The 18,540-nt window shown below is 37.7% G+C and overlaps 4 protein-coding genes across 15 annotated transcripts; 1 reads left to right on the top strand and 3 right to left on the bottom strand.

The window, feature by feature from the left end:
- Positions 1-546: 546 nt before the first annotated feature.
- On the bottom strand, positions 547-7,031 carry LOC137730904 (cyclin-dependent kinase G-2). Of its 11 annotated transcripts, XR_015957521.1 has the most exons (11): positions 4,754-7,031; positions 4,138-4,273; positions 3,917-4,005; positions 3,610-3,721; positions 3,426-3,532; positions 3,194-3,336; positions 2,985-3,121; positions 2,742-2,819; positions 2,069-2,154; positions 967-1,158; positions 547-792 (listed from the first exon to the last, which is right to left on the bottom strand). XR_015957521.1 is itself a non-coding variant. In XM_088687254.1 (8 exons), the coding sequence occupies exons 2-7, from the start codon at positions 6,484-6,486 to the stop codon at positions 3,237-3,239; spliced, it is 2,277 nt and encodes a 758-aa protein (XP_088543380.1). In that variant the 5' UTR covers positions 6,487-6,566; positions 6,717-7,022; the 3' UTR covers positions 2,878-3,121; positions 3,194-3,236. The 11 variants fall into 11 exon arrangements, 3 of the variants coding, with proteins under 3 accessions (XP_088543380.1, XP_068326005.2, XP_088543381.1); XR_015957523.1 differs by adding an exon at positions 3,814-3,827 and having other exon boundaries at positions 547-1,158; positions 2,742-2,821; positions 2,985-3,336; XR_015957518.1 differs by having other exon boundaries at positions 2,742-2,821; positions 2,985-3,336.
- A 923-nt stretch (positions 7,032-7,954) lies between these two features.
- On the bottom strand, positions 7,955-10,715 carry LOC137732393 (uncharacterized). The gene is made up of 3 exons (XM_068471700.2): positions 9,003-10,715; positions 8,802-8,883; positions 7,955-8,286 (listed from the first exon to the last, which is right to left on the bottom strand). Exons 1-3 carry the CDS (start codon positions 9,809-9,811, stop codon positions 8,077-8,079), a joined length of 1,101 nt encoding a protein of 366 aa, XP_068327801.1. The 5' UTR covers positions 9,812-10,715; the 3' UTR covers positions 7,955-8,076.
- Positions 10,716-11,595: 880 nt separating this feature from the next.
- LOC137732447 (uncharacterized) lies at positions 11,596-15,932 on the top strand. The gene is made up of 6 exons (XM_088687863.1): positions 11,596-11,599; positions 13,607-13,930; positions 14,379-14,461; positions 14,543-14,707; positions 15,095-15,615; positions 15,702-15,932. Exons 1-4 carry the CDS (start codon positions 11,596-11,598, stop codon positions 14,702-14,704), a joined length of 573 nt encoding a protein of 190 aa, XP_088543989.1. The 3' UTR covers positions 14,705-14,707; positions 15,095-15,615; positions 15,702-15,932.
- Positions 15,833-17,964, bottom strand: LOC137732113 (uncharacterized). Of its 2 annotated transcripts, none has more exons than XM_068471406.2 (5): positions 17,562-17,964; positions 16,974-17,130; positions 16,634-16,684; positions 16,345-16,437; positions 15,833-16,217 (listed from the first exon to the last, which is right to left on the bottom strand). In XM_068471406.2, the coding sequence occupies exons 1-5, from the start codon at positions 17,669-17,671 to the stop codon at positions 16,137-16,139; spliced, it is 492 nt and encodes a 163-aa protein (XP_068327507.2). In that variant the 5' UTR covers positions 17,672-17,964; the 3' UTR covers positions 15,833-16,136. The 2 variants fall into 2 exon arrangements, with proteins under 2 accessions (XP_068327507.2, XP_068327508.2); XM_068471407.2 differs by having other exon boundaries at positions 15,833-16,231; positions 17,562-17,947.
- Between the last annotated feature and the right edge of the window lie 576 nt (positions 17,965-18,540).

Genomic DNA, 18,540 nt, shown 5'->3' with positions numbered 1-18,540 from the left:
CTCATTTTTTAATAAAATTTTTAATTACAAGTTTGCTCATTTATAAAACGGCCGATAAAGATCTTACAAGATATATAATAATAATAGGTTAGGCGCGAAAAGAAAACATGAGCCTAAACTTACATTGGATTATGAAAGGAATGGACAAAACGTAAACTGTATTCTAAAAAAAGATACTAAGGATGAGGATAAAAGGAATTCTAAAATGAATAAATGTGGATTCCTTCTCTAATTAAAGGGTAAGAAGCGAGCAACTAATGGTGATTGGATATTGATGGTAGTTATTGGAGTTTATAATCACATAGCAGCAGAGTATTTTGGAAGGTCATTCAGTTACTGGTAAATTGCCGTCGGAGGAGCTATTTTAAGGATAATAGTGGGTAAAAAAATAACATTTCAGTCCTGAACTTTTTATGGTCAGTGAAATTAAAGACACTAAAGTAGGTTCAGCTGTTCTCTAAAGTTTTGAAGTTGTAAAAGCTGTCCACAGAGTCTCGGGTTGTCGTGCAACAAGCTAAAATGCGAACACGTAACTGGATCGCCATGTATCGAAAAACCACTTGTAACTTGGACAGGTAAGTCGAGTTATTATTTACAAACAGAAACCAAAAAGGAACGCAACGGAGAGGATTGCACCATCCGCCAGAAAAAAACAAGACATCCTTTGAGACGAGGCAGCACAGCGCCCATTTGCTTCGCACCTTCCAAAAGACGAACACGTCTGCCGAACCCAATTGCAACAATTTTCACCTCGGTACCAAGGTTTCATTGTCGCACGACACAACCTACAGCCTAAACTAAACATCAAATATTTGGAATGGATCGAAAACAAACACGACACCAATACGCTACTGACTGCTCAGCGCCCAAAAACAACCTAACACTTTAGATTATGTGGAACAGAATTTGAGTAGCACATAGGCAGATCATTAGCTGTGATCGTGCATAAACTTCATCAGCCAATACCTGTATGTGCGTGGGATACGCCTCTACCGCCCTAATGTGCCTGTTGAACCTCATCAGCCCCCACCTGCAGAAAGCATATGGCAAAGTATGTCTATTTCCACCTAGGCTCTCCTCATACGATATTTGCTTAAGTGAATGGGAAGCGAACAACTATATTCCATCTTCAAGCAACCCATTCGACTCCAGCCACGCCTATAATGGAATTACGACACAGACAAGCAATTCTTATTCATTTAAGAGATAAAAATATGGGAAACCCACTTATGGCTACAAAACTACAAAAGTTGCACCATATGCCGACGAAGGTTGTTAAATATAATCACATCTCCAAACGACCAACACACATATTTATGATAACACATGCAGAAAATTAAGACACAGCACAATTGGCAGAAAATCAGCCACAGTTTCCTCCAACACCATGTATATAAACCATAGTCTATATGCTTTGAGTTAGTTATCCCTATATACATCAGCCAACCATCTTAACCGTGCCCAATCCTAACTTTTTCTAAACATCAGTTTCAAACTAATTACACCACAGTACTAACTTATATCCAAAGAAAAAGACTCGTATAACTTTTTAAGTTTTCACAAGATGGTGTATGAGAACCAAATCCAAGTATTCCTAAAGATACAGGCTTTAGCTTTTCAAAGTTGTTCATATACAATTTTGGACTAGAATTCATACCCCCATTTATGTCCTCTAAATAATGCATGGACCAGAATTCATACCCCCATTTCGATGACAAAATATGTTTATATCGCTAGTACAACTAGCATTTCAGTATTTATGCATTCCGATTTTAAGCAGCTTTGAATTTGATTCAATTATATGAACTTCAAAGCAAAATGAATGGGCTACAACATGGTCCTGAAATTTGGTCGAATTTAGAATATGAAGTATGAACTGTCCTGGAATTGCAATCAGAATTGGTTTTTATTCTTCATTTTCCTTTCTAACGCATTTCTCAATACTCTTCTGAAAAACAAAAGAAAAAGCATACACTAAAATGCCGTCAAAATAATTCACATAAAAAACCATTAAGATCCGAAGAAGATAAGACCAAAATCTAAAACAAACCAAGGCTTTGCATAGTACCTCTAGTTTGCCAGTAGGAACAACTAATTGAAGTTCTATAAATTCCTGGAAGTGCAGGAAACCTCCTCAATTTGCTTGCTTTGATACTGCAGTGACATGCGCAGATATATGTCATAAAAAAATCTACAACTAGTGAAACGTTGATTCTTCACGCCACCAGAAGCAAAAAAGGGAATAATTGAACAAAGTGAATCATTTTTCATGTTCACGGGTACTGGTGGAGGTCAAAATACCAAAAATGACTCTAAGAAGGCCACTTAAGTAATAAAGAATGAGCCACTAAACCAACACAGGGTAACCATAGAATAGACTCAATTTGCTATGAACTCACTGAAAATTTGCAAATAGAAGAACTACACTAAGCAAGCAATAATGTTGATATCTGAAAAACTCGGCTCCTACCCAGCACGAAAGAGAATGGAAATAGTTACAGTTCTCGTGCACATCAATCAGAAAGATAAAATTACCATGTAACCAGTCAGGTGCAGCAATGAATTTTATACATCTTTTAAGGGCTTTAACATTCAAGAAGCTACTGAAAAGACATATCTTCACTCTCGAACAAATGTTTTAAAACGGATACATTGTCTATATTAAAATCAAATAATCCCCGTATGGCTTAAAATCTTCATCCCCCAGAACATTCCATATATATCAGAGATTAACATATTACCTTTAAAAATAATATGGTAACGGACAAACTCTTCATCAAGGAAAAGCAAAGAACGCCCCTCCACTTTACACCAACCACCTCTTGCAAACACAACGTGAATATTAAATATGTCCTAATATAACTGGCAGTGCAAATATTGAAAAGCAAAAGAGAGCTGTTTACAATGTACCAACGAAAATACGTTACATACACAAGTTTCAGTTGAAACTGATTCTCTTTAAAGAAAAGGCAATTATGCCACACCTTGCAATGAAAGCAATGTCACAGATGCATTCCCATATGATGACCAAAGATGAAAGGCAAACTTGACCTGCAACAAATCTTGGTTGACAGGGAAGGCATACAATAATACATTCTCCAACCAAATCATGAAGAAATGCCTGCTAAAAAACAGCACAAATGATCGTCTGACATAGAATGTTTGCAACTTCCGTTCAAAGCATGTCTCTCACCTCAGCCATATCCAATAGGGCGCTGATCACCGATTCATTTCTACTAGCCAAACACACCACCAGTTCCTATTTGCCCTTGCTGCAACTCCTTTCTACGTTGCTCTTCCAAAGGATCTGGACTCTTTAAAACTCTCCGCGTGCGCCTATTTACAACATGAATTTTGTTAAATGTAGGAAATCAAGTCCCAAGTGCATGTGGGACTTGTTTGTAGCATTAGATAGATCAAGGTACCTGTCCTGAGCATTTTGAGCAGGAAAGGTAGGCATGAACTCCTTTGTTGTAGGAAGAGGAACTTCACGGAACCATTCATGATTCAGAGCATCTCCAGCTGTAATTCTCTGTATAAAATACAGTACATATATAAGTAACTATACCAATAATACCCAAATAGGGCAATTCTAGGTAGTAGACTTACCTCCTCAGGATCATAAGTTAGAAGCCTGTTCAACAAATTAAACCCAGCATCAGAAAGTACTGGAGATCCAGTAAATGCCGTAGCTGGGAACTTCTTGCGCAAAAGATTATACCTGAAAGAAACAGGTCAGAAGTTAATGCATAAATGAAAATCTTAGAACTGAAAGCATCACCAATGGAGGCCAGATAGCCAGATCAGAATCACCCAAAGCTGGAAGCCTGGGAAAACAGTGGCAAGAATAAGAACACCAAGATGTCATCATAAAAAAAAAAATTGGGTATCAGTTCATGAATATATTCATACTTACGGGTGCTTAACAAAGTTGACCTTCACTCCAGGAAGCTTGGAATAGCCGGGCCAGATTGTCTCATTTGGTGTGCCAAGGATTTTAAAAATCTGCAGTTATTATAATTTTTATTTTTTTGAGAAATGCAGTGGTTATATAAAAATAAAGTAACTAAATCCACCAGTATATGAGTGAGAGAGAGCGTAATCAAACATCAAGCACGTCAAATAAAATTAACTTACCTTGTCAAGTTGATCAAATTCAGTTTTCCCATTGAAAAGTGGCTCCTTTGATAATAGTTCAGCCATGATACAACCAAGTGACCACATATCGATAGCTGTTGAATATTCCTTCGCTCCCAACAGAAGTTCCGGTGCCCTGCATTGAAAGAGCATCAATGACTAAAACATCCGAGGGTATACGGAAGCATGGATCTACGTACAACATACACATGCACAAGCACACAGGCAAAAGGCAAACAATAACCCACACATAACAAATAAAAATAAGAGGAAAGACAATTGTTGAAAACAGGACCAGTTAGATCAATGGTTTTTATCACATTAAACCCATCATGACTAACATACGCTGAGTTGGAATCAACCTTGAAATACAAGGAGAGATACCAAGAATACAAAGCTAATTGAACAGACAAATTACTTGGGAATAAAAGAACTGAATCCAATAACAGTGAAAAAAAAAATCGTGAAACCATAAGTCAATCTTGAAAATCAAAGTGGAAGTCGTCAACCAATTAAAAAAAATCAAAGATGAAGTAATAGGTTAAACCGAATAGCACAAAACACCTAAGGATGAAATGAAAAATAAAATAACGAGCAATGGGCAGTTGCAGCTCACCTGTACCAAAGAGTAACCACCAAATGAGTATATGGTTTTAAAGGACTCCCATACTGACGAGCCAACCCAAAGTCACATATTTTCAACTCACCCTGGTTATTCATAAGCAAGTTTGATGTCTTCAAATCTCGATGAAGCACCCAATTATCATGGAGATATTTCACACCTGCCAATAACTGGAGCATAAGGCATTTAACTTCACTCTGACTGAATGGCTGCTTCTTTGTCTCCATGAGTGCTTTAAGATCATGTTCCATGTATTCCATCACCATAAAAATACTATCAAGGTTACTCCCCACCACCACTTCCTTCACATCGACAATTGATGGGTGATGAAGCGAAAGAAGAATGTTTATTTCCCTAAGAGAAGTCAATGGAAAACCTTCTCTTTCCTTCTCCATCTTTACCTTCTTCAAGGCCACAATTTCTTTAGTTTTCTTATCCATAGCTCTGTACACAACACCATAAGTGCCTTCATCTATCTTGTTTAGTCTCTCAAACTCATCAACACTTCTACAACCCTGAAGCATGTTTACGCTTCTTTGTGGCGGGGCTGCAGGTTCAGCTGTCTCACGAGAGTTATTGTCATCATCTGAATCTGTTTCTGACTGACTAACACTAGAATCATTATTACCAAGATCCTTGTCAGTATCCATATAGTCATCCCTCTCTGAATCATTATCTTGGTAAACATCCCTACTGGAAGACCTTGTATGGGCATCTCCTTCATCAGATTCAGATGACTGCCCTCTTGCTCGTTCAGACTCATCTCTCTTAAGCTCCCCTGACTCAGGGGTTAATGAATTATTCTGTACTCTATCTTCCACTGACCCTACCAGAGGTATTTTCTTCCTCCTTTTAGGCATTTCCTTGTTCTCTAGAATTTCACCTTCATCCCCAGGTGAATTATTTCCTGCTGCCCATCTTGAAGATGATATATTCCGGGTGGGAACACATTCTTCATCTCCTAGCTGCTCAGCTTCATGATCATCACCCGATTTCTGATTTGGTGAAGATATCCCCAATGGAGACTCAGAAACACCATTGCTAACAGACCCAGATCCCACCGGTGCCTTAACTGGTGAGGAAGATTGTAAATTCTCGACTTGATCAATTTTAGCTGAAGATATTTGTACGCTGTTATCTGAAATAACATTCGGAGACTGATGATGTACCCTAGACAATGGAGGTTGTGGAGGAAGTGCTGCTGCCACTGTGGTAATCCTATTTTTTGATGGATTACTCACTCCTTGGTCATCTCTATCCCAGACAATTGGCGAAAACTTCCTTTTCCTCTCTTTCGGAGACTGAGCTCCATTCTCCACCACTTTTGGAACTGTATTTTCTTTGATCTGCGCTGCAGATTCAATAGCATCGTCAGACCCACTCTCACTCGACAATTCACCAGGTTCCCTGTCCAATGCCCTAAGAGAAAATCCACAAGGCTTGGGCCCACGGCTCACAACCCGCCCACTGCTATTGCTTGAATCACTCCTACTCGAAGAGGCGCGATACCCACCATTAGCACCATTCCCCTCCTTTGAATCCTTCTGCCTAACCCTAATTTTATCTCTCAAATCCCTAACTTGACCCCTTTCAACATCAGGATTTCCGTTCCTAATCCGTTCATAGTCCTCCTTGGCCGTAGCAAAATCCTTCCTTGGCAACTCAAAACTGGACTCTCGTTCCCTGAATTCATTTTCACGATAACCCCCATGTCTTCCAGCAGCCATAAATCTCTATATCCAAAGCTCTAAAGCACCACGGAATAGGGAACCCTTATCCCAATTCAAGTCAGCTATAAACCCTAACCCTAAACCCCCACAAAATCAGACCAATCACTTCCCCAATATTTGAATTGAAAAATCACAAAATTCGAAGAAATTGAATACGAACCCTAAGTCCGAACGGACTCGGATCCAAAAACAAAACGAAATTTAAACAATAGAGCAGAAAACAGTACCAGTTACTTATTCAATTCACGAGCTATGCAGCCAAGGAGATTATTCAATTTCGAAACGAAACCCTAAGAAATTGAACAAGAAAAGAATAGGAAGCCAAGAAATTGATAAATATAGGTGCATATGGGGGACTTAGGGTTTGAAAAGAATTGATTGATACAGTTTCAAAGAGAGAGAGAGACGGCGAGCGCCGATTGTAAGCGAAAGGAAAGCCCTCGAAGGAAGACGGAGGAGACTGGAGACGGAAATGAGTGCGGACGCGGGTGCTTCAGATCGGATTGGGCTTTTGGCTTCGCCAGCTTTATTTTCCTGCTTTTATTTTATTTTTTTGTTTTTAATTATTTATTCAATTGGCAAAATACCGGTTGACTCCCGCCTCCCGGTAATATTTTTGTTCAGCATCAGATATTTTTTACCAAGAAGAAACTACCAACTATTTTGCCCTATCAAAAGATTTTCTATCTTCGGCTAAGTTTTTAGTGTAATTGTTTGATCATCTTTCTTATAAATCATTATATTTACCAAGTATTAGTATCAAATTCTCTACAAAATGCTTTTTTTAAAACATTTTGTTTATAATAATTTTACCGTTGCCTTTTCATATCTCTTTCGTCACATGATTACTTTTCATATTTCTCTCGTCACGTGATTAGAAATGTCATGAGTTTGTTGTCAATATAAATCTCTCACAGACCAAATGTTGGGTTTCACTATTTCACTATCTTCTATTTTTCTCTTCTTCATGCGATTACGTAACTATTTCATTTTTAACTTTACCCCAAATGAAAATTTTATTGTTTTGGTTAAAAGGGAATTTAAAGTTCGCAATTTTCGCTTCTAACATAAGTTAGATTTCTATATGAATTTACCATCTTTCGTTGATGAGAAAATTGCTTATTTTGTTACAAGAAAATGTTACTTTGTTAAATAGTTGGCATGGTGCCAGATATCGTGAGCTTGTCTATATTTCTTTCTTTCATTATATTTCAAGTCTACCGGCGTGTTAAACAACTCTTTAGTTAAATTCATACCCAATCCGGCTCCTCCTCATTCGATTACGGATTAGTAATCATGTACTTAATAGCACAATACTAATTTGATGATACCAAACACAGACACCCCCCATAGGCATACAAACAACAAAAACGTCTTGTCTCACTAAGTGGAACGGAAGGTTGCAAACCAAAAAAATAAAATAATTGTAGAAAAAATTGATATTGGTGTATTAGGGAGTCCCAAATTATTTTAAGAAAAATAAATAAATATGATAAAATTCTACAGGGTTCAGATTACATATTCAACAAGTGACAGGAAAGAAAAAAAAGAAAGAAATCGTAGATGTTACATGTACTGAAGATATTGCTACCAGCAAAGAGAGGGCAGCTTGAAAGAGAAAGTAGAGGGCAAGTGACCAGTCCTCCTTATGTAATCTGCCTTTTCTGAAGTCCTCAAAGCCTTTTCATTGAGCTTGGCCTCAGCGTTCGCCCTCTTTTCTTCGGCAATTCTTCTTGTTGCTGCGAGTTTATTCGTTAACTTTTCTTGACCCCGAGTTTTCATTCTCTCCGCTTTCACCTGGTAGCACACCGGAAATAACAAGTCAGAAAGCTGCATTTCAGTAGGAATTGGTACATGGTTTACCGTGTTTATTATGATCATTAAGCTCACTCTCAAGTTAGCGGTACAAATTTCCGTTAATGCTGTACTAGTACTTGAAGATGTTAATGTAGATGTTGATCACACAGGTGCTTACATTCATCAATAAAGCGAGCGAGGAAAAGGGGTTCACGCTAAGGGCAGTTTTTCGTTGTAATGATGGAGAATAACTAAGCAAATGCGAAACCAATGTCACTGATTTGGATCTGCATTGTTCTTTTTCATGAAAAGAAAACTGAGCTGATGCTAGTTCTTTCTGGACTGAGGTGAGAAGCTGAACATTTGGCTCCTAGTACTAGGTACCAACAAATATGTAATGTATAGCAAACGAAATGACCAACTCACAATTTCAAACTAGGATCTAAACAAGTAGAACAAACAGAAATTTTCAGAGAGAAAAACAAAAATCTGGGCAGAATCTAAAGAATGAGTACCTCCATTTTTCGCATTTCCATCTCGGCTTTCCTCTTCTCATGATTTTCCCAGGCTTGTATTCTCACCTCTTCACGCTTGTACCTACAAATCCAATAAACAATTGCCCCAATAAGTCCCAACATTGGCGTTGAAAATACTCAAAGTAGCTGCAACTGGCTACAATTAACCAGCAAAAACAAAACAGAATATCAGCAACTCACCTTGCCATATATTTGGCACGTTCTGCTTCATCCCAAGCAATTGCCCTTGTTTCCAAGGGACTCAGTTTTGTACCTTGATCTGAACTCGGATTCTCAGCCATGTTCCTGCAAGCATTCGATTCTTCTACATACCGTTTCGCTGCGCCGCTCCCTCTCCCACAAGAACTGGCCTGATCATGACTACTTCTACCCCCATCAGTGGATGTTTGATACCCCTGATGAGTGCCTTGCATCCCATGCTGACATGGCCTCACCGGCGTGGATGACCCCGAAGATATAGGGCTGCGCGCCACCGGGGTTGTGGCCCGGATAGGGGTGGTAGTTCTTGAAGGCTCCTGGCTTGCAATAGGGGTCATTTCTGTCCCCATGTCCCTTAAACATATAGATCTCATAGCCGCTGTCGAGTTCTCCATAGATTTGTTGCTGCTTCTCCACACTGAATCATCACAATCCACTTTCTTCGTCTCCACATCGCACTGATTCGCCATAGCTGACCCAGGAAAGCCATTTTCTTCTTGTTGTTGGTGATGTTCTTCTTCTCCATCCGAATAGTCCTGCTCCTTCTGTGGCACAGGAGCTATGAGTCTCAAGTCATCAGCATTGGAATTTCTGGGTTTTGTTTTGGACTGGTTTTTTTCTGCTCCTCTGGACAATCCCACCAGCCATTTTTGTGCATCATCCCATTTGGAAGGTGTTGGTTTGCCTAAAGCTGTTCTGTGATGGGGTGTCCTGCTAGCTCCATTTGCTTTCTGAAACTCAAAATTTATACCACTACCCCCAGAAATCTCCTTATCCTCTATGGATCTCATCTTCCTCAAAATTCACAAATCTCTCTCTCTCTCTCTCTCTCTCTAGAGTCTAAACTAGAACTCCATTCCCCAGTATCCACTCACCCAAGTTGAAAAACCTGCTTTTTTTGCTGTCTGCAATTGCACAGAGCAAATTCTAAGCAAAACCAATAAGGCTAAAGATTCTATCTTTCTTGATTAACTTGTCTAACTTAATACTAAAACAGATCTGGGAGGCAAAAACCAGTCCAAATATCTCACCACAGTAACAAAAACAACTAGGAATTATGCAGCTTGACAGAACCATACATAAATACATAGATTTCTTCAGTAACATGCTTAGAGCACATGAGATGCAGACACCTACTAATAATCTTCCTACCCACTAAGTAGCAGCTACAATGCAAATAGACAAAAAATTAATTATGTGAAACAAAAACCAATTAAACTAGGCAAAAACCCAGAAGAAAAAATAATATCTGAAACTTCCAAAACTGCAGCAATGGACCAGGGGCCCATCTGGGATTTATCCAAAAACGCCAACTAACCTCTAAAGATTAAACCTTTAAACCCCAATTAACCTGAAGGGTCAAATTTTTAATGCAGATAACCTGTTCATAAAAAAGTCCCAACAGAGAATTTAGGTTCACTCAGCAGCGCAACGATTGAGAAATGGGTTTTGCAGAGGGAAAGGGATCATTTCCTTCTAATTTACCAAATTAAAGGATCATGCCTGTGAAATTTGATCAAATGATTATAAACAGTGACACATTTTAAAAATTATAATAATTTCAACTGTTGTACCAAATTTAAATGGTACGAATCTGTTGATTTTGTGAATTTTTTAAGAGGAAACCTTTGTCCTGTGACTGAGAATAATATTACCTTTTACGCGTGGAATTTTGTGACTGCAGAATTTAGAAATGAAAGTTCAGATCCATTCTGCCATTAAAATACTTAAAAGAAATGCATGGCGGTAACTGTAAGAAATGGACTTATTAGAAAACGAATTTACCTGGGAATTTGTGGACTGTATTTTTACCGAGAAAACTGCCAAGTTAGTAAAAAGCTCCAACTTTAACAATTCACCTTTACCGTCGTCACTACACACACAAGAGGAATATTGGCCAGAGTTACAGTAAAAGCCCACAGGAAAATATTGTAACTGCTGCTCCCCAGACAGTGAGAACGTTTTGAAATACGGTTGTCCTTTCAGACCTTTTAAACGGTAACTAGCTGACTGTGGAAATATTTGTGCTGTATTAATAATGTCGAGTTTAGAATTCGAACATTGAGAGATTTTAGTGTTAAAATTTTTCAAGTTTTTTTTAATAGAAATAGAGTGTGGAGTGTGCCAATTTATTTGATGGGTTTATTGTTGTCAGCCGAACCTTATTACACATTATAAGTATTGACATATGCTGAAGCAATATAATGAGTACTATCGAAAAAATTTGTAAAGTGTTCTCAACGCAACTTGCTGAGTGCTGCTGCTGAGATATACCTAGCAGACATTACATCAAATACTTGGTGTGGCATAAAATGGACTCATACCAAGCATTTGAAATGTCCTCGAAAGGCTTCACATATATATTGTTCGAACTCTGGATGGTATGTAAACCACATTGGTCCCACTATACATCTTTTATTGCGTATTAAGAACACGCCATCATTTCATTGGAAAATGTTGTTCACATACTTATTTTTACCTTGCACACACCCTTGTTAATCTTCTATCATTAATCTTCTTCAATTGGTTCGATTTGACGACCAAAAAAATTAAGAGGGGTTTGTGATAAGTAAAAATGGGTGCGTGCTATAACTACTCCATTTCATTTTAGGTTTTATGGGTATATGAGGGTAACCACATTATTTAGTATAAACACTATCTGATTTTAAAAAAATATTCTCACTAAATGTCATTATAACATATATGACCATCAAACGGTAACAGTGTTAAAATACAAAGTATTGTTGCCAAATCATATAATTTGAGTGAAGTACAATTAGTGACGGTGTCTGGTGTACATTAAAAAATTAAGGACTTTCATGACACTTGGATACCTGTATTACAGTATAACATACTAATAATTCAATATTATATATAATTCTTTTTGTATGATATTATTGTATCACAAAAAGTTATCTGTAGTCAAGAGAGATTGATTCTCTTATGCAACTAATATTTAATCTTAATGTGGATACCATCCAATAAAAAGTTATTACGTGTCAAAAAATGTACAACTCGTCTACTACGCGATTGTCATGTAGCATATAAGAAAATTTCTGTATGTGAACGTGTTGGGTTGAGGACACGTGGACGGTGAGGATGGAGAAGAGTGTCAGTGCTCATCTGATGCAATGTCGGGGGTGGGATTGATAATTGCAAGAAAAAGTGGGGGAGTGGGCATTTTCACGTGAATTTTCTGCTGCAAGGTCAGGTGGGAACAAAAAAGCTGCAATTGGTTAATAAATGATTGAATGGGCGTCATGTACGATGTCGTTTGGCTACTGAATGCCAATACAGTCATGCTTTTGTTGGATTAGTACGAACTCGTGTGAAAAGTGCTTTCAAATGACCGAACTCATTTTTATATAAAATATTTTTAGGTTTCAAAATCATTTGTAGGAAACATTTCTAATATTTTTCATAAGTAACTTTTTTATCAAAATTAATTTTGAAAATATTTTTTTTAAAAAACGCTTTCAATTATTTCAAACGAGTTATACATTTTCCAGACAGTGGAAAAGTGGGCAGTGTCAATTTGCTAATTCCAGTGAATCACTTGGGGTTCAATTTGGTAAATGCAATTTTATATTGCTATACATATTTTGTGAGATTCTTATTAAATTCCACACCCCACACTTTGTTAATTTGTCAGTTTTCTTGTTCACGTATGCTTGCAGTTTTATTTTGTAGCTCATCACTCCGTTGCAGGTAAAGATTAATATATAATTAACAATAACAAAAAGTATGCTAAAATACTACCGAAGCGAATATTTTGGCTAGCGAGAAGTTACTGTATTCTAATGACATGATATGTACATTATATTTACAAGTAACGTGACATATTATTAAATTATAACATGTTGTCTTTATTTGAATGTGCACTAATTTTATTTTGATTATTAGTTTTCCTGGCTGTGTAATGCATTTTCAGTTTCTCAAAAAAAAAAAAAAAAAAAAAAAAAAAAAAAAAAAAAAAAAAACATCAAAACTATTTTGATACAGTTTGATTTCGTTTGCTAACACATACGAAATCAAATATCCACAAGCAATTTGAGTGGGCCCCATTTCATGTGCAACTTACCATGTAATGGGCCTAAGACCAAATATTTTAAATCAAACCCAAGCCCAAAATATCCAATCCAATTCTCGAAACCCAGAGCCTGTTGGATAGCTAGAACTCGTTGTACTTTTGAAATAACTGAAAGTACTTTTAGTGAAAATATTTTTAGAACCAATCATTAGTAAAGATGCAAGTAAATCTTAGAAAATCACTTAAAAGTGTTTTATGGAAGAAAACACTTTAAGTGTTTTTGAAATCCAAAAATATTTTCTCTAAAAACGTTTTCAATCATTTTAAAAAGACATCTAAACGAGCTCCTAATCTTTTCTTGCTTATGGGCTAAGCATAACCCGGGTCAAAATCATCTCAGCCCTTGGTTGATTAGTCAACAAAAATAACGGATTAGATTTAATTCATTAAAACATTTGTACACCCACCAGAAAATTCCCCTACGCGCTACCAGATTTTCCCCGAGCTGAGTTGCTGAGTATTTGGGGTTTGCTAAGCTGCTGATTAATTGGTTTAGCTTATTTACTTGAAAACAAATCTGAGTCGCTTGTTGAAATCAGAAGCTCTGCCACTGCCTCACGCTCTCTTGTTCGATACTTCAATGGCGATGCTCTGAAGTCCGAACTTCGTTTCAGCTTCTGGGATGTGGCGGTTTTCAGGAGGTTTAGCGGCCTACACAAAGCCAATGCCAGAATCCAAGCATACCCTTTTGGCCACACGCACAAAAGAGCCTTATCAGACTCTAAGATCTTCAACAATGGCGACGATTTGGTGCTTCCCGTTCTGATCGTCGGTGCAGGGCCTGTGGGTCTCGTTCCGTCCCTACTTCTAACAAAACTAGGTAAGTTCTTCTTCTAACCCAACTTTATTTTTTTTCCAGTCCTCAGGCCTTGTTTGGTTGCCTAGAAAGTATGGGATGGAAGCATGAAAATTTAGAAAATTTTCACCTTTAAAGATAGTTTGTTATTTTTCTTAAGGAGTCAATACTTGAAATGGAATTGTGTGTAATGGGAGCAGTAAGTTCGATTTCTTCGATTTTTCGGTGTGTTTGTTGTGCTAGTATTATTTTGAAGTGGAATTCATGCTTGCATTTTCTGTGATGAAATGATATTTGAGCTGAGGTTTCGTAGAATGTGATTGTGCATGTGTTAAGGTAGATTAAGGCCTTAATCAGAAACTTATTGTCCCAAGTTATTAACTTTTCTTTTCTCTTGCAAGTAATTTTATCTCATGAAATGTACTACTTCTTGCTCAGTTGAGACATAATCATGCATTGCATCAATTTGCAGGGGTCAAATGTTCGGTTGTGGAGAAGAGCAAAGCTTTCTCAAATCATCCACGGGCGCATTTCATCAACAATCGATCCATGGAGGTTGGTTTTCATGTTTGGAAGATATAATTATAGGAGTTATTTGGAGAAATTCACTCTTCATTTGAACTTGTGTATTATTAGGTGTTTCGCAAATTGGATGGCCTGGCAGAGGAGATCCAGAGGCCTCAACCACCAGTAGAATTATGGAGAAAGTTCTTATATTGTACTTCCCTCGAACTGATGTCAGGCCTACCAAGACTCGGTGAATGTCCATGGATAGGTGCTGCCCCTTGCATACATTAACAGGTGTGCAATATGCCTTTCCAAATGACTTCAGGCCTACCAAGACTCGATGAAATGGCGACATGCATGTTATTTCTGGTAAAAAAAAAATTTGCACTTGCGCACACTATTCTTACAAACCCCCCCTAATATTATTTCCTAGATCTGCCATTAGTGTAAAAAAAAAATTGCGCGTTGCGCACACTATTCTTACTGACCCCCCTAATATTATTTCCTGCATCCACCACTGCTAATGGGAGACATTCTAATTATTTAAATAGTATAATACGATGGTGATAGGTCCACGTGTGCAAAAGTTTCTTACATTCATGTAAGTAGACTGTTTAATGTATGAATATAATTTGGATTTTCTATTTTAGCTGTTTCATTCTGGTTAAACTTTGTCATCAGATTTTGAGCAAGTTGTCAGCCCAGTCTCTGTCGCGCACTTCTCGCAGTGCGGACTGATTAGGTTACTACGTACTTAAGCAGCTTGAAAATCTCAGCTTCAAGTTTTGTACGTCTGATGGGTTGGAAGGCCTTAACCATGAGCCCTTTCAAGAAAGGTAGTTGTTAATGGGGCATGAGTGTGTTTCAATCAAAGAGAGTGATGATTTTGTTTCTGTGACTGCATCTTTTATCAAGGATGGGAAGCCTATGGAAAGGAATATCAGATGTAATATCGTCAGATGGCGCAGGAAGTACTGTCCGTAAGCTGGCTGGAGTAAATATGAGGGTGAAAAGGACTTGCAGAAGCTTGTGAGCGTCCATTCCTTGAGCAAAGATCTTGGGAAGTACTTGCTCAGTGAGAGACCTGGCATGCTTTTTTTTACTCAGTGAGAGACCTGGCATGCTTTTTTTTATCTTCAATACTGAAGCTATAGGGGGTTCTTGTGGCTCATGATCTCGAGCAAGGGGATTTTGTTTTGCAGGTATTACAGGCTCCAAACGTGTTATTGGAAATGTGTTTGGTGATATAAATGTGCAATTATGCTGATTATTTCTCATCGGCCTGCAGATTCCATTTTATCCACCTCAGCAAAACCTTGAAGATTTCAGTCGCCAGGTATTTGCTTTCGAAGCAATAGAATTCATGATGAGTGGCAACTTTTGGCGATGCAAGCATGATAAAAGTAAAAATGGACTTAATTGGATGATAAAGTATGGTTATCTTTCGTTAAACCGAACATGGTACAAATTGTCTCAACAAGATTGTTTCGTCACGAAAAAAAAAAAAAACTTAATCAAATTACATCTTGCAAACAGTTGTGTTTTTACAAAATGAAGACATGCTAATTGAATTATTATAGATAAGAAGGCCTATGTCTTCAACTTTGGGAAGTATCGCGTATAAAGATGGATCTGCAATTCGCAATCCAAAGGTATATCAGATGTGGCTCTAGGAGATGATACCACAATATCACTATCTATGTGGATGTAAACCAATCCAGGATCATGTTGTATGACTGATGGTAAGAATAATCACATAGCCCATGCTTGCTGTGACAATTCCAAGCAAACCGCCAGCAACAACCTGTCAAACGGGAGCTAGAATCATCATAAAAGACGTTTCTTATCATCAAAGTTTTTGGTATCCTGTACTCATGGATACACCATCCACTAAACAATTTTAAGGTAAGAAACTAAAGCAATATAGAGACCTGAAGAGGGGTGTGGCCGAGAAGTTCTCGAAGTGGTCTGCTTTCAGCCAGAGGATGTTCAGCAGGGAGTTCATACACAATTTGATTCAAAACCTGAAGGTACCAAAATCCAATGTTAATACGTAGACAACCAAGTCAACCAAAATTTGAATAGGATACTCATGATGCTGAATTATATGAGAACACGATGAAAACATGGTATACAAACATCAAAGTGTCGGATGAAGTTAATTCTTAGACAAAGTGTTAAAAGAAAACTAGTAGAAACAAAAATATCAAAACTTCAAACCTCAGCTTGGCGTCCAGCGTGTAATCTTACACCGGTGGCATCATACATCACCTGCCACCCAAATTTCTACATTAGAGATCTCCAATTGACATGTGATCTTTATCATTGTTTCTAAAATGCATTTTTTTAAGTCCATGTGCGTACACATTTCAGCTGGCTGCAGTGCAGTCTTATTGAGTATTGAACTAGCATAATGATCACATTATCCAATGATGAATACAAAATTCAATGCAAGCTCAAATGGTCTTCAGACTTACAAAAAAAGTGCAACAAATAATGAGTAAAAATGGAAAATCCCTGCTATCTGCGAAATGCTGCAGAAAGAAGTGAAGGATCTTACCACACATGCTAAGACCAATGCAATGGCAAAGAGTGATCCACCGATGCCTTCTTGGAACCCAACGGCTGTAGCAATAGCAGTAACAGTCGCAGAATGAGATGATGGCATTCCGCCGGATCCAAGAAGTTGCTTGAAATCCCATCTTCTTTCCTTGTACCTGCAAATCTATCAAGGTTTAAGAACTCTTAGGATAAACTAATAACACCAACAATCAAAAAGAAAAGAAGCAATTTCCCATTTCTATACAGAGGTTCATTTCCACATACCAATCTCACATGAATCAAATTACCATTGTAACATCAAAATAACGCCAATATTTTACAGGAATCAATTTATCATTTAAGCATGTTTTGATTAAAGATTACGCTTTTCTAATCAAGAACCAATATATGGGCAAACCCACAATTTCAATTAACAAAATCTATGGCAGTAGAATTCAATTCAAGAGCTTTCTTTTGGGTACATCGAAAAGATCCGATCAAGACTAAGACAATGCAGCGACACGGAACCACCACAAGAACCCAAAATTGACGGATTGGGTCGGATCCAAATTCGGATAACTGTGTAAAAAAGGAGAGAGAAAAGTACCAGGAGGTGAAGACCTTGATGAATTGGGCAATGGAGAAAGCTACGAGAGCAGAGAGGAGAGGGTAGTTGGTGAAGATTGAGGACGATGATGATGCCGCCGCCTCAACCATCGCGCTTTTTTGCTTTATAATTCTTCGAACGAGACTGCAAATATTCTAAAAGGTAAAATCAAAACCCCAAATCTGAAATCTTTAATTGTTTGATTCGCGGGAGGAGAGGAGGAGGGAACGAGGGAGAGAGAGCGTGACGTGATAAATAGGGAGGACAGAGGACCGACTGATTCCACAACGACCTACGGAGTTTTAGGCCGTTGCGCCGTCGTTTTGATTGAAAACAAAGGAAGAAGACGTTCTGGAAAGCTAATGAAGCAGCTAGCAGACTTGTCTGGCGTTATTTTGGTATCTATGTAACTAACGGTCTTTGCCCCTTTTATTTTTTTTATTTTTTATTTTTTATTTTTTAAGACAACTAATGGCAAGTTACGGTTATTTATCTATTTCGGGAGTCAGAAAGACACAGGTATTTCAGCCTTCCTGGCCACAAGTCTGACTCCCAGACCAGTGGCGGGTTTTGAACCCAAAATCTCCAATTTTTAATTTTAAAAAAATCTCGTAATTCATTATTTATTACTGAATCACTAGCTCGCGGTTGTCTTTGCCTTTTTCTTAACTCGTGAGAAATAATTTTTTATTTATTTGTTTTTAAATGAAGACGCTTCCTTGTTTGTGAAACATTTGGGAAGAATATACCCAATTCCCAATGTGTCATTATACAGCTCCCTTCCTGATTCTTATCCAATGGATGATTACTCTTCATATTTTTTTAGTTTTTATAGAATGATGATACATAAATTAACACTAACGTTATTTTTTAAAAGTCTCACTTTTGAACAAAATTCCTAAACTTTTCTCTAAACAAGTTCCACAAATTTGGGTTCCAATCATTTGAGGTGTAATCAAATTAAGATTTAAAAGAATTT

This window comes from Pyrus communis, chromosome 16 (assembly GCF_041283825.1).
Source record: "Pyrus communis isolate YQ-2024b chromosome 16, ASM4128382v1, whole genome shotgun sequence".
Taxonomy (NCBI): Eukaryota; Viridiplantae; Streptophyta; class Magnoliopsida; order Rosales; family Rosaceae; genus Pyrus; species Pyrus communis.
This window is presented reverse-complemented; position numbering and strand designations above follow the sequence as displayed.

What these genes read in the sequence shown, in the direction of transcription:
- LOC137730904 (XM_068469904.2), bottom strand. Translation starts at nt 6,486, where the DNA reads ATGGCTGCTGGAAGACATGGGGGTTATCGTGAAAATGAATTCAGGGAA. An exon ending in GTGGTTACTCTTTGGTACAG is followed by an intron (nt 4,274 to 4,753) that starts GTGAGCTGCAAC and finishes CTTTCAATGCAG; the next exon opens with GGCACCGGAACTTCTGTTGG. An exon ending in GCTCAAAATGCTCAGGACAG is followed by an intron (nt 3,337 to 3,425) that starts GTACCTTGATCT and finishes TGTTGTAAATAG; the next exon opens with GCGCACGCGGAGAGTTTTAA.
- LOC137732393 (XM_068471700.2), bottom strand. Translation starts at nt 9,811, where the DNA reads ATGAGATCCATAGAGGATAAGGAGATTTCTGGGGGTAGTGGTATAAAT. An exon ending in CGTGCCAAATATATGGCAAG is followed by an intron (nt 8,884 to 9,002) that starts GTGAGTTGCTGA and finishes TTGGATTTGTAG; the next exon opens with GTACAAGCGTGAAGAGGTGA. An exon ending in TGGAAATGCGAAAAATGGAG is followed by an intron (nt 8,287 to 8,801) that starts GTACTCATTCTT and finishes GTGTGCTACCAG; the next exon opens with GTGAAAGCGGAGAGAATGAA.
- LOC137732447 (XM_088687863.1), top strand. An exon ending in CCTACTTCTAACAAAACTAG is followed by an intron (nt 13,931 to 14,378) that starts GTAAGTTCTTCT and finishes ATCAATTTGCAG; the next exon opens with GGGTCAAATGTTCGGTTGTG. An exon ending in TCAACAATCGATCCATGGAG is followed by an intron (nt 14,462 to 14,542) that starts GTTGGTTTTCAT and finishes GTGTATTATTAG; the next exon opens with GTGTTTCGCAAATTGGATGG.
- LOC137732113 (XM_068471406.2), bottom strand. Translation starts at nt 17,671, where the DNA reads ATGGTTGAGGCGGCGGCATCATCATCGTCCTCAATCTTCACCAACTAC. An exon ending in ACGCTGGACGCCAAGCTGAG is followed by an intron (nt 16,438 to 16,633) that starts GTTTGAAGTTTT and finishes TGGTACCTTCAG; the next exon opens with GTTTTGAATCAAATTGTGTA. An exon ending in TCGGCCACACCCCTCTTCAG is followed by an intron (nt 16,218 to 16,344) that starts GTCTCTATATTG and finishes CCCGTTTGACAG; the next exon opens with GTTGTTGCTGGCGGTTTGCT.